The sequence below is a fragment of the Quercus suber genome, unplaced genomic scaffold, assembly GCF_002906115.3.
Source record: "Quercus suber isolate HL8 unplaced genomic scaffold, Cork oak 2.0 scaffold_225, whole genome shotgun sequence".
Classification (NCBI taxonomy): Eukaryota; Viridiplantae; Streptophyta; class Magnoliopsida; order Fagales; family Fagaceae; genus Quercus; species Quercus suber.
In genome coordinates, this window is record NW_027069683.1 from 896,512 (window position 1) to 910,651 (window position 14,140).

General features: G+C 39.8%; 1 protein-coding gene across 1 annotated transcript; it reads left to right on the forward strand.

Annotated features, from left to right (window-relative positions):
* The first annotated feature begins 12,279 nt into the window (after positions 1-12,279).
* On the forward strand, positions 12,280-13,926 carry LOC112007446 (uncharacterized). Its single transcript, XM_024039789.1, has 3 exons — positions 12,280-12,440; positions 12,597-13,031; positions 13,161-13,926. Exons 1-3 carry the CDS (start codon positions 12,280-12,282, stop codon positions 13,924-13,926), a joined length of 1,362 nt encoding a protein of 453 aa, XP_023895557.1.
* The last annotated feature ends 214 nt before the right edge of the window (positions 13,927-14,140 follow it).

A 14,140-nucleotide genomic window follows, 5' to 3' on the forward strand; every position in this document is an offset into this window, starting at 1 on the left:
GAAGACGAAGATGCCTCAGAACGAAGAGGGTTTCGGGATAGAGCAGATTTACGTTTTGGTGCCATTGACACACTAACATAAACTAGAGGAGTGAAGGGGAAGAAAGAAACACTAAAAAAAGTCCCAAACAGTTCAAATATACAAAAATATATATTGAATGGAAGGTACGTATGCATGAAAATGCATGAGCATGTGACATGCAAAAATAATTGCATCATAGGCTTAGCCCAATCCAATCCTACCAGCACACAATCAGTTGCACACATCTAAATACATGACAATACTGTTATAATGCTCATGAGATGCAATGTATGAAGTTTTTTAGATCAAATCATCAAAACCCATCCCAAAAATTTTGCAAAAACCTCTTTGATTTTGAAAAACCCCAAAATTTTCAAAAATCCCAAAAACTTAGGTTACAAAGCATGAAATGCATGAAAATGAGAGATTTAGACACTTACCAAGTGAGGAAGAACTTGAATAAGCTTGAAAAATACTTGAGGAAGAGGTTTAAAGAGAAAAAAGAGTATTTGGAAGATGAACAAGCGCGGACAGATCGAGGAAATGAAGTTCGGATCGTACAGAACCTTTATACAAAAGTTTAGTAATTCTCGACAGATAGAGGTGTCGAGACAGGTGTCGAGATTTAAAAGCTTCGACAGATGTAGCTGTCGAGAGGTGTCAACAACAAAATAAGCTCGATGGATCGAGGAGGTATTGCTATCGAGGAGACAAGACATTTCTTGATCTATCCACCTAGCTATTGAGAGGTGTCGAGATTACGATGAAAAACAACAGATGAGCTCGATAGATAAGCCAGGTGTCGAGAGGTATCGAGGAGTTGTTGAGATTGCTTAAAAACAGTTTTTCAAGAAAAGAAAAACACAGATATGAATGCAATCAAGCATGCAACTCAACCAAGAATCCAAACATCATTTTCAACTCTCAAAATCATCTCTCAACCAAAAAAAAAAAAAAAAGCACATAGATCCCAAAAACACACACACACACACACACACACACACACACACACAAAACAAGTCTATCTAATTTTATATTTCAAAAACAAGTCAAGACAGTTTAGTGAGCATACATTAACACATGTAAACCTTGTGATAGCCAAATCACATTGTACCTGCACATGTATCAAGAGTAGCAAAGAATATTGCGTGTTGTGTGTGAAAAACATCGTAAGATTGCATAAGTGTATGTATATTATGACGATTTGAGATATGAGAAAATCATTTTAACTCACACACAATTATAACTGTTTGATGGGGACTATCACCTTCGAGGTACATTCTATAACTCTCACATCTCTTAGAATACATGCTTGCAATCATATATAAAGCATTTTGATCTTTTTGCTTTTAATTTTTCTTTGCATATTTTTCTTTTTAAGCAAATCATGTATGGGTATATAAGAGATAGAAAAGAAATGCCCATTGATGTTAAGCATTTGACATTCCAATTTTGCTATACCGAAGCACATAGATGTCATTTCATGATTGGCAGGCAACAATGGTGAGATGGTTATTTATGCCTTTCTATTAAGATTTTCTAGTATTTCCCGTAAAAAAGAGTGATACGAGTGTTAAGTACAAGAGATTACTTTATCTTACTCATCACAAACACGAGCCATAAAGCTCACTTGTTTAGTTATGCATAGAGATGCTCATCTAAACTACAAAATATACAAAGTTTAGAAAACTTTGTTTCAATGGCCATCCAAGGTACACAAGTACCAATGTACACATGCACACACTGTTTTTATATTTTTCTGATTTTTCAATTTTTATTATTATTTTTATATCAAAAACAAAATAAACAAAACTGAAAACAAACAAAAACATGTTAAACAAGCAAAGTATAAAAACTAGACTAACTTAAAACTTGAAAGCAAAAACACATAAGTAATGCAAACAAAAACAAGTAGGGGGGAAAGAGAAGAAGTGACAGAATCACTTGGAACCCTTTTCCTTCCATAACTTGGATGAACCTTTCCTTTGAATGAATCCTTAAACCAGTAGTGAGGGGGAAGAATTGAAACTGTTCAAGTTCAAAAGGAACATGAGGGTTTTGAGAAAATCTCCAAGGGGAGCAAAAGAGGATGGAAATTGATTCTGATTTTTCGATGCAATCATGCCATTACTTTATTGAGTGGCTAGCCACTTATAACAATTATGTCGAGTATGACCGGCTGCTTCACAGTGATGACAGAGATGCTGCTTCTTTTGTTTAGGCTTTTGAGAGTTAGCCTTCTTAGCTCTAGGGGTTTTAACTTCTTTCTTATCTTACTTTGGGGGTGCTCCTAAGATAGATTTACCCTTGTCTATGTTTTCACTAGCTAAATCAGTTTTGACATTAGTGTTCTCAATTTCAACATTATTAGCAGGAGGAACAAAAACAATAATACTAGTAGAAGCAATAGTAGGAAAAGAGAAATCATACCCTAAACTGGTTTGATCAGAAGCAGATTTCTGAAGACTGAGCATTTCATCGAGCTTAGCACTTGAAGTCCTTTCTAGCTGAGTTTTGACTTGGAACAGTTTTGCCTTAAACTTCTTGATCTTCTCAGCCAAGAAGTTATTCTCAAACCTTAGTGCTCCAATAGTTTGATTGGCTTCATCAAACTTTGTGGAAAGCTCTTCATGCTCAAGCTCTACATCACTAAGCTTCTTGGTGGTCAACCTATATAACTTCTCATGCTTTTCTGAGACCTTGTATAATTTTGTATAGGCTGTATGGATGTCATCTTGTTCATCCATCTTCTCAAACTTGGACTCCACCTATTCCTCTTCTTCATCCACATCTTCAACAATCCCTTCAATGGGATTGATAGTGACAATGAAGGCATTTAGGATTCCGTCATCCTCATTGTCGGAATCATCTTCAGGCTCGGTATCGCTCAAAGTAGCAACAAGTGCCTTGCTCTTCCCAATGGTCTTGAGATATATAGGGCACTCTTGTTTCATATGTCCAAAGCCTTGACACTCGAAGCACTTTGGTCCTGAAGGAATAGTGTACTGACTGCCATCCCTAGTATCCTACTTGCCTTTATCTTAGCTCTTGAACTGAGAAGAACTGGATTGCCTACAGTCCTTGTTGAAGCCTTTCCCATTGGCATTCTTCATGTACTTCTTGAATTTCCTTATAATATAGGACTTCATCTTAGAATCCTCATCGTCTGAAGACTCATCAGTATCACTGCTCTTGGCCTTCAATGCCATGCTCTTGCCCTTACCGGACTTGCCAATTCTTGTTAAACCTAGCTCATAGGTATGCAGATTACCAACCAGCTCTGTCAAGGGAATCTTGTCAATGTCCTTTGATTCCTCGATTGTGGTGATCTTGGCATGGAATCTCTCGGGTAGAGATCTAAGCACCTTTCTCACAATCTTGGTTTAGGAATGGTTTCCCCAAAATTGAAAGTTGAGTTCACTATGTCCTTGAGTTTGGCATAAAACTCATCAAATGACTCATCCTCCTCCATCTTGATCTCTTCAAAGCTAGTAGTGAGCCTTTGAAATTTCGAGTCCTTGACAGCCTTTATTCCCTCATAGGTTGTTTGGAGAATGGTCCATGCTTCCTTTGCAGTTTCAATGGAGGATATCTTCTTGAACTCCTCATTGGTGACCGCATTGAATAAGGCATTCAATGCTCTGCTATTGAAATTTGCTACCTTGATCTTAGCATCATCCCAGTTGGTCGGCACGTCCTTTGGCTTGGTCCAGCCAATCTCTACAACTTGCCACACCTTCTCATCTAGAGACTGTAAGAAAGTTTTCATGCATACTTTCTAGTATGCATAGTTAGTACCATCAAATAAATGAGGTATAATAAGAGACTGTCCTCTATCCATAACAAACAAGGGTTAATGGATCACACAGTAAGATTAATCCTAATCAGATTGTGCCTGCTCTGATACCACTTGATAGGCCAAAAATGTATTTACCCATTGTGATGAAATTAATTAATTAATTAGCCAAGTTTATTAATTAATCAAATTAACATGTAAACACGTGATAACACAAACAAATCACCAATAATTAAAGTATGCAATGGAAAATAAATTGACACGGTGATTTGTTTATGAATAGGGAAAATCTACACGGAAAAAACCCCACCGGGTGATTTTAAGGTCACTACTCTCGAGAATTCACTATTATTACAACAAGCAGTTACAAGTAAAGGAATCTTAGTACCTTATACCAACCTACAATTGAACCCTTACCCTAATATCCAATTGGACTTGTCCTGTAATGACAATCTTTCCTTGTAATGCACGGCTCTTAGTACGTGACTAACCAATTGTGCAGATCCCAGTACGTGACTTCAATCACCAACTAGAGAAGGTTGTTGGTTGTAAAGTTTTTTAGTTCATCACACGATGAAGATAGAGATGATGCTTGGTCACAAAACCTTATGGTGTACAAACACAACAACTTCTTCACAAGAAAAATGAACTAGGACAAATTTTGTCTCCGGTTACAATTTGCTTGAACAAACTTTGCTCAACACTTGTGCAACTTGTTTCTTAAAGTATTAAACATATCCTAGATCTACCCAATTACAAGTAAAGTGTGTTTTGTCAAAGGATTAGCCAATTACATAAAATAGTGACATATGTTCCTAACAAGTGAATCACATATGTCCTAACAATCTACCCATTCTTCGACAATATTTGTTGTTTGGATCGCCTTCAAAGAGAGAGAAAAAAGAAAAAAAAAGATGTTAAAGTAAATACTCTAAAAGTAAAAACAGCATATACATTTAGCAAGGATAAGAAATTGAAAAACAGACCATGGCCAAGTCCCTTTTAGGGTTAGAAACACCTCATGCTTCTTTAGCATCCTCAAGTCGACCATGTCTTGAGGCAGGAGAAGGGGTTGCTCTAACGCATCAGCCATGTAGCCCGCCTTCCCCTTTTGGAAATCTCTGATGAAGGAATCTAAAGGGAGGGGAGCTCCATCCAACTCTAGTGGGGGGTTCTAGATTTGGACCCTAGGGCGACAATCAGGCACCCTCTCTATGATTGCCCCTTCACTCGAGGACTTCTTTTGCGTCCCCTTAGCTATTTTTGCCCCTTTTTGGGGCTCAAGCATTTTGGAGGGGATGACTTCACCCTCCTCAGCTACATCCTTACCCTTCCTGTCCCGCTTCCTTCTCTTGTCTACAGGTTCAGATGGAGAAGTATGGACGGGGAGGGGAGTTGGAGGTCGGGTTTGGATAGTCACCTCAGGGACAGACCCTTCTGCATAGGATTCAAGGAGCTTAAGCAGGATGGTCTTTGGTTTCCTCTGGAGCACTATGGTGTCAGGAACAAAGGAAGACTCCTGAGTGCTATTAACTTGAGTAGGATGAAGGTGTTTGAAAGTGGCACCTGGGGATTCTGGGGAGTATGGCTGGTCAAAGGCTTCGAAGTCCTCTTCGGAATCCAAAACTTCTATCACCTTGGTTGTTTCTTTGAGAACCAAGTGTGAGGAGGTCGCCTCTTCCTTTGTACTGCACTAAGAAGGTAGCTTAACCTAATGGGTACGTTCAGGTGAGGGGCTAGTAAAAAATCCAAGAACTGCAATGTTGATCTGGTGCAACCAAGGATCCTTCGCTTTTATAATGTACTTGGGGGCTTGAAAGCTTGTGGAGATGGGCTTGTATCCAAGTATGATGTGTGCTGCTCGAAGTTGCCCATCGGAATGGACGAAGATCTCAGACTGGAGTATCCTCGCCAAGTCGGCCTCGTTGACTAAATTGAGATTGGGGGCTGTAAAATGCTTATCTGCTAGAGTCCCAAAAACAAAAGTGTCATTAGAATGGGAAATCGTTAAATAAAGAAAAATAAGCTTACAAACTACAAGAAGAGGACTAAGAAACTATTAGTGTAAAATGTGCAGTGTTAAAACAAGGAGCCTAAAACTAAGTACCCCACCTAGTTTCCCTTCTCGTGTTGGGCAATGAAGTCTATCATGCCATTCCCCTGAGTCAATCAGGAAGTCTTGGTCCATACCCTTGTTAGTTTCGAGGATACATGATATGAATCGAACTTCAAGGACCTTAGTTTTGAGGTAGTATCCCTGACTCTTAAGGTGTTGACAGTTATACACCCAATTAACGTCGTGATGGGTGAGACTTACACCCATCTTTTCATTGAGAGTATCTACACTACCTAATATCCTAAACATGTTTGGGGAACATTGAGTCGGGCAAAGTCTATAGGCAATTAAAAAATCCCTAGTTACTCTACCCACAAGGATCCTCATCCCTCCCTCTATAAAAACAATCATAGGGATCACTACCTTCCCTTCTGATCTCATGGCATGCCATTCCCCTTAAAGGCAGTGCTGGATTGAAACCCTAGCTGGTATGTTATAATGGGCCTTAAAGTTCTCTATGCCCTCTGGGGTGTCTACCAAGTTAGCAAATCTACCCATTTGAGGCGTGAGTGGAGGATGTTAGAAGAATAAAGCGAAAAATAGGACGCCGAGGAAGAAAAGGTCCTAAAAATAAGATGGTGAGCTAAAGGTTACTTACGAAGGTATGGGAAAAAGCACCTCGGACTAGTTCTTGAGAGTTGAATATTCAAAAAGTGGGGCATTTGGATTCTTCAAGCAATTTATATAAGGGTGAAAGTAAGCGGGAAACTTCCCGCTCAAGTCCCCATAGAAAATTTCCACTATAAGATTTTCATGATATCGTAGAATGTGGGGGACAGGGCGCCGTGCAGAGTAAATGTAGAAATGTCCCAGATGCTGAAGTGTTAGGAGCATGCTCCTTTGCATGTGAAAAGACACCTACACGTGAGGAAACAACATAAGCGTGGGAGGTACGGTTACCTAAAGATGAAATCCCACTTATCCCCAAGGAAAGAAAGAGTAGAACTTCGAGGGTCTATTGAAGGGATGAAGGGTCCAGATAAGGATATTGGGCTGTGGGCCGCACTCGAGGACGTCAAATAGCCCGAGGACAAATAAGTACTAGCGAAAGCAAGAAGATTATTTGGCCGAGGAAGAGGTCTGATCATAATGAACATGTGACATTGTCCAAGGAGCAACCCCTCCTCAGCCAACAGAGTGGAAGTCTAAAGTCTGACCACCCATCAAGTACTGGGCAGTAGGCAACCGTGCTTGGGAGGATAAACTATAGAAAAAGATGAATCAACAGATAATTGAGAAATATCTGGAAAGAAAGCTGCTACCACCGCATTGAATGTTTTGCATCTACCCACCTGGTCGTATTAATGTGGAAGTGATACCTGAACAGTGACTTTCAGTCTTACAGTTACCCACAAAGACTTCAGGAAGGTGCTGATGGGACAAGTATCGGGAGATTAGCAAGCTGTCTACACGTGAAAGGTTGAGATGAAAGAGGGGAAGGGAATATAAAAGGGAATGACTCTATTATAGGAAAAAAGGGGAGAAAACCAGAAAAGAAATCACCGTGTAACCAAGAACTTGAATATTTGTATAAGTCTAAAAAAAATATATAAGAACATACCTACCTCAGACTCGACCGAGGAGTATTTTTCCTTTTCAAACTGTTTGTCTTGTTCATTCTAATACCAACTAGCCTATTGTGATCTATATTCTAACTCTTTAAACGTTCAATAACAAGCCCACTCTCTAACAAATTTATTATTTTGGGCTCATTGGGCCATCATCCAAATCTCTTGGGCTGTGAACCAAAACGTGTCCTTACAATAATAATAAATAAAAAAACTCATGGTTGTAAATTATAATTTCACATAAACATAAAATAGTGTCTTATGTAACATATTTATACAATTACAACACTCTTCTATATATATATATATATATATGTCTTAATATACTCTTTAGAAATGAGGTGGAACGGCAACAAGATTTTCGAAGGTGACCAAACATTGATGAATTTCCTCACAACTTGAAAGACACTGCTAAGAAAGGGAAAACTGAGTTTGGCCCTCACCAACCTAGATGTTGACCAAGGAGAATTTGATGGTAATGTCAGTAAACCAATGGGAGAGCGAGAGAAATGGAAATGGAATAGTAACAGTGCTAAGGATTGCATACCTACTATATTGAATAGAGGAGTCTTTATGGGTGAGTGAGGAAGTTGTTAGGTAATTGTCCCCTCAGGTTGGCTGAGCCGTCGTGTGTCAAGGTAGCAACTCTCAATTTACAGACAAAGGTGACGTTATACAATGACATTAAATTGTTATGGTCAATTGTGGTGCACAATAAATACTGTTATGAAAGGAGCTAGGGAACACTAATTTTAAGGATGACTGCTATAATTGACCAATTGGGGAAAGGAATTCGCACATTAGTGGTTGAGCCCAACAAGATGATTGCACAGCTTGGTCTTATGTGTAAGGCTTAAAGCAACTCCCCACTAGGACTAAAGGAGTGATATTGCACACAAAATATCACATTCTCAGGCCATGCCAATAAACAGTAAGAAGTGTAACTTTTCTAGGCATGGCTTAGAGCATCTCCAGCAAATTCATCAAATTTTTGTACTGTTTGAAGAATGAACAGTGACTTTTATTTTTTATCTACCCATATTTTAAAATACACTTTTCAACAGATTCTCTATCCCATTCTCTATCTCATTTAAATATTATTTCTTCATTCATTATTTATTCATTTTTTAAAAACTACACATCTTCCAACATTTTTTTATTCAACACCTGATTATTATAATAGAAAAAAAACAATTAAAAAATGAACAGTAACCCATTAGATTTGATGAGCTTGCTCATGAGCCAAAAAAAATTTAGAGTTTAGAGAATCTATTGAAGACCTTTTTTTTTTTTTTTTTTTTTGTCTCATTCTCTATTATAGAGAATATTTTGCCTTTAGCTATACCATTGGAGATGCTCTTAGATGTTTCTATCCTAACAATTATGACCCCAAGGATATACATAAGTGATGAGTTTATTGGCCAGAGACATGACATAAACTTGGAGGTTTTAGGTTCATTATATCATATTATCGGTCTAAAAATTTTTTAGAGTGCCTTATCGGCAGAGAGTAGAATAGTCTAACCAAAAAATAAAACATCACTTCTTTATATATATGGGTTCGGTTAATGTGTGCTCTTAGGGCACACATTAAGCTATTCATTTTTGAAAATATTTTCTTGGGAATTGAAAAAACTGTTGATATTTTTTCAATTCTCGAGAAATCTTTTTCTAAAAATGAAAATTATTGTGTGCCCTTAGGGCACACATTAACAAAATCCTATATATATATATATATATATATGGGGAAGCAATGATCAAGTCCAACCCATATATGTAGTGCAGACCTAGACTTTGACTCTTTTAACTTCTCAATAATGCTGCCTAGACTGTTCAATTGTATTGCATTGCATTAAAAACAGATCAATTTAATTTCCGATATTCAATGGGTTTGGGTTCTCTAGTCAGTTTGACCAAGTTTAGTGCCGAGTACACATCTGCATCTACGAATCGTATCAACTGTTAAACTAGCAATAGCTTCCTGTCATTCATTATTATGCATTATAATCGTACAGAAATTTATTCAAGAATTTTTAGGGTATTGCAATTATACGGCATTGTAGAGCGTAGATAAAAGATGCAATTTGCAATGGCATATGTGATGATATGTGGGATTGCGGGCTCACGGAAATTAAAACCAAATCTAATATTGTTTTTGAAGGGTAGCAAACAAGAAGTCAGTAAAGAAATAGTATATAGCTAAATAACATGGTGCTTATCCATTTTCGTGAGGGTTAGGTCCTATCCAGTTATACCTTACCTACTACCTAGTCATACATAATATAAAAGTTTTATTTATTAGCTTATCCTGTGACCAAATTTTGTGTATATGTGATCAGTTTACTTGTATTTTATTTATTTGTAAATTAGGGTATTGCATTGCAGTTACAATATCTTTGGTTTTTGGATGTGAAATAATAGAAATTGAACTTAGCGTTTGGGCGAGAGAGTTCAGTTCAGTTGATAGCAACGAGAGGACATACATGGGTTCGAGTGAGTGACAGGGACCGGATTGGGCACATTGGGAATGGGATTTTATTTTATAAATTGGGCTAAGTTGAGACCTTGATTAATATCTTCATGTATTTGGAAATTGGAATGCATTAAACTACACCATTGTGAATCATTGTTGCATAAACTACGTACTACCCATGGGATGCTATAATCTTTTTTGTCTTGAACAAAATACTAGAAAACAAGAAAAGAAAACCATAAGTTGGAAAATATACATACATACATACATATATATATATATATATATTCAAGAAATTACAAAAAAAAAAAAAAAAAAATACATACATACATACATATATATATATATATATATTCAAGAAATTACAAAAAAAAAAAAAAAAAAACAAGCATATCATAATCAAATACATCATGCATACATGATACAACAAAACAAAAAGAAAACAAGTTTTACAAAATGCTACAATCTCTCCAAACGTGTTGAGCATTGTAACATTTTTGTAAAAATTTGATTAGAGTTGGAGAGAGTCAAATGTGAGATTATTCATTGTTTATTTTATTGTTAATTATTTTTGTGATTCTTGGTTACAATGCTCTTCAATTGGGGTAAGCAAAATGTTTTGAAAAGCCGGATGTTAATGAGCATTCACTACCGATTTTTATCACAGTGCTCTTCAATTTCTCAATAATTATCTAGAACATCGAATATATACATGATACATCCAAAAAAAAAGTCATCATCAATTGACTATAAAACTGTTTTGAGGAACCGGTTGGTGATCCTGCTGATGCTTTATAAACTAATCCTCTTGTCTCGATTCATATATGCTTGACTTTCTAACTTTTGCATTTCCATTGTATTATTTTTGGTTTCTCTCTCTCTCTCTCTCTCTCTCTCTCTCTCTCTCATTTGCAGTCTATATACTTACCAAGAGAAAGGTTAATGGATACCCTAAAAATAGTATTGGTTTAAGAAATATTTTTAGAGATATTTTATGACAATAGAAAAAGGCAAATAATTTTTTTTAAAATTTTTTTTATATTTCTCATGAAAATGATATCAACTTAAAAAAAAAAAAATGATCCATCTAGATGTACTATTGTACGGCACCCATACCCGCGCCCACTTGGACCGTTAATTCTTATGCGTGGATGCGGCCCATGCTCCTCTCTATCTCTCTCTCTCTCTCTCTCCACAGGCCCAGCCCAAGCCTATGAAAGCTGCTAGCCCAAGCTTGCGTCCATGTTTACGATCGGCAAATACCTGCCGAACAATACCGTGAACGGCGTTCGAACATATCGTTTGGTTAATGCCCAGCAGCGCTTTTGGGGGCACCACTGCCGAGTGTTTCTGCGGAAGTGGGAACCAAGTTCTAAGGCCATCCTCACCACTTCCCGTAACCACTTAACCATCCACTTATGTTGAATGACACTGGACCGCTCGCTGCACTAACGGAATAGTAATCATAAACTCTCCACTAACTGAGGACTATAAATATGAGAAGTTTGGGAAGAAAAAGGGGGTTAGAAAAATCGAGGGAAGAAGGAGGTGGTGCAGGAAGAAAGCAAGGGGAGTAGAAGACGAACCAGGCAGTTAAGGAGAGAAAAGTGATCTCATTGAGTCTCCGTGCCAAAGACGACCCAGTGTAGGAAATCCAAACCCATCCTACAAATTAGTTGTGAGTTCGAGTGAGCTATAGCCCATTAGTCTCATTTCTGGTGCGCACAATTGGCACCGTCTGTGGGAATCTCCTACAACGCCGTAGTCCTACTGAGACTCAATCCCGGGGAGGCAGATGTCTGGGAGACGCTCTAGGAGCGATGCTGAAAGTGGTTCAGCGAGATCTTCTCGGGGATCCACTTGGTGAGAAAGAAGGCAGAAGAGATGTGAAGACAGAGACCACGATCGAGAGGAGCAGTCTGGCCTCGGGGAAGGGTCGTACCAAACGCAGCACTCGATTTCGAATGCCTCGGGGCACAGGCAACTCGATGAGAGAGACAAAGAGCTTGAACGGTTGCACAGGCTAGTGAGAGACCTAGAGTTGGAGGTAGAGAACAGGCATCATAGGAGGGATGGGGATAGTCGAGAAAGAATAGCCAATACCAGGGGAGATCGCCATCAGACAGAGTCCAATCAATCTACGTTCCACCACTACTAAGAACGTTCCCGTTCCCAGGAATCTTGTCGGCGAAGGGGACGGGCTCATTCACGGGAATCCCGCCATCACCGAGACCGTTCAAGGTCGCGGGAGTACGCAGACCGAGGTTCAGATTCCCCAGAAAAACAACGGCCCCATAATGCAGCCATGGATGCGATGAGCCACGCGCTACGAAGAGCTGTTTGGTCACTATTCTCGACCGACATCAAAAGAGACCCAATGCTGGACAAATTCACACGCCCACCTTTCAACTCCTACGACGGAAAAACGGACCCAGTAGAGCACGTCAATCACTATATCCAGATGATGTCTCTACATACCTATAATGACCCACTAATGTGCAAGATTTTTCCCTCAAGCTTAGGTCCCACCGCTTTGAGATGGTTTAACGGGTTGCGGAAGGGTTCCATCAACAATTTCGCCGAGCTAATATAGGATTTCGGCATATGGTTTGTAACTTGCAGTCGGGTGCCACAACCGGTAGACGCATTGCTGTCCATGAAAATGAGGGTAGGGGAAACCCTCCGTAGTTATGCTAGCCGGTATTGGGAGCTGTACAACGAGATCAGTGGGGGAAACGAGAAGATTGCTGCGAGCACCTTTAGGATGGGTTTGCTTGAGGATTCCGGGCTAAGAGAGTCGTTAACTAAGAAGCCTCCCGAGGATATGAGGCAGTTGATGAGGCGTATTGAAGAATATAAACGGCTGGAAGATGATCAGATACAGAGCAAAGGCAAGGCGCCGATAATAAATCATCCTTGGTCTAGTGTCTTTCAACCGAGGACCCAGGGGAATTTGAGAATTCAAGAACCAGAGGCGCCAATAGGAGAGGTAAACGTAACGTTCAAGGAGCCGGTGCACAAAATTGTGGACGAGATTAAACTCGAGCCATATTTCAGGTGGCCGAACAGGATGGGGGGTGACCCCTCTAGGAGAAACCAGAACTTGTACTGCACCTATCATAAAGACAAGGGACATACGACCAAGCAGTGTCGGGAATTAAAAGATCATCTCGGGTAGCTGGCCAGGGCTGGGTATTTGAAGGAGTTCGTGCTAGATGCGAGGGACAGGGGGTCGGGGCAAGGAGCTACACAAAGGGGCAACCCCCTCCCACCCCCGCTCGGGATAATTGAGGCCATTCATGCTCCACCAAGAAGTCTTGTCTCGGCGAGAAAGAAAAGGTTGTTAAATGTGGTCTCGGTGGAGGGTAGTTTGGGCACACCATTGGCGGGGAAGAAGATGAAGCTTACCCGGGAGCCTATCTCTTTTGGTGACAATGATTTAGAGGGAACGGTCCAGTCGCACGACGACACGTTGGTAGTGACCGCCCGGATAGGCGGGTTCTTGGTGAAAAGGGTGATGATAGACCAAGGGAGTGGGGCCGACGTGATGTATCCGGACTTGTACCGGGGGCTCAGGTTGAAAAATGGGGACCTTTCTAAGTACAGCACGCCTTTGGTCGCGTTTGATGGGCAAATCGTAATACCTAAAGGGCAAATATCTATGCTTGTGAATATGGAGGGCAAGGAGGTGGTAGTGATGTTTATAGTGGTGTCTTTTTTCTCCCTGTACACAGCAATACTCAGCAGACTGTGGATCCATGCAATGGGGGCCGTTCCATCCACACTACACGTGAAAGTGAAGTTCCTTACCGAGTGTGGTATTACTGTAGTGAGGGGAAGCCAGCAGACGGCGAGACAATGCTTAATCGCCATGATTAACCAAAAGAAGGATACAAACGATTGGGGAGAATGTGCCCAGCAGGAAGAGCTGTCACAGGGGGTCCCATTATAGTAATTACAAGATCACCAAGGAGAATTAGGGGTTGGTTGTGCCGAGGAAATGATAAAAGTAAAGATACTTCCGGATGCCGACAAGTATTTCCTTGTAGGGAAAGGCATGGACGAGTGGGAGAAAGTGGAAATGTTGTTGCTCCTCATGCAGAACGTAGACGTGTTTGCATGGAGTCCATATGAGGTGCCTAGGGTGGACCCCGGGTTCATTGTCC

What these genes read in the sequence shown, in the direction of transcription:
- LOC112007446 (XM_024039789.1), top strand. Translation starts at nt 12,280, where the DNA reads ATGGATGCGATGAGCCACGCGCTACGAAGAGCTGTTTGGTCACTATTC. An exon ending in AATCACTATATCCAGATGAT is followed by an intron (nt 12,441 to 12,596) that starts GTCTCTACATAC and finishes TGTAACTTGCAG; the next exon opens with TCGGGTGCCACAACCGGTAG. An exon ending in AAACTCGAGCCATATTTCAG is followed by an intron (nt 13,032 to 13,160) that starts GTGGCCGAACAG and finishes GTAGCTGGCCAG; the next exon opens with GGCTGGGTATTTGAAGGAGT.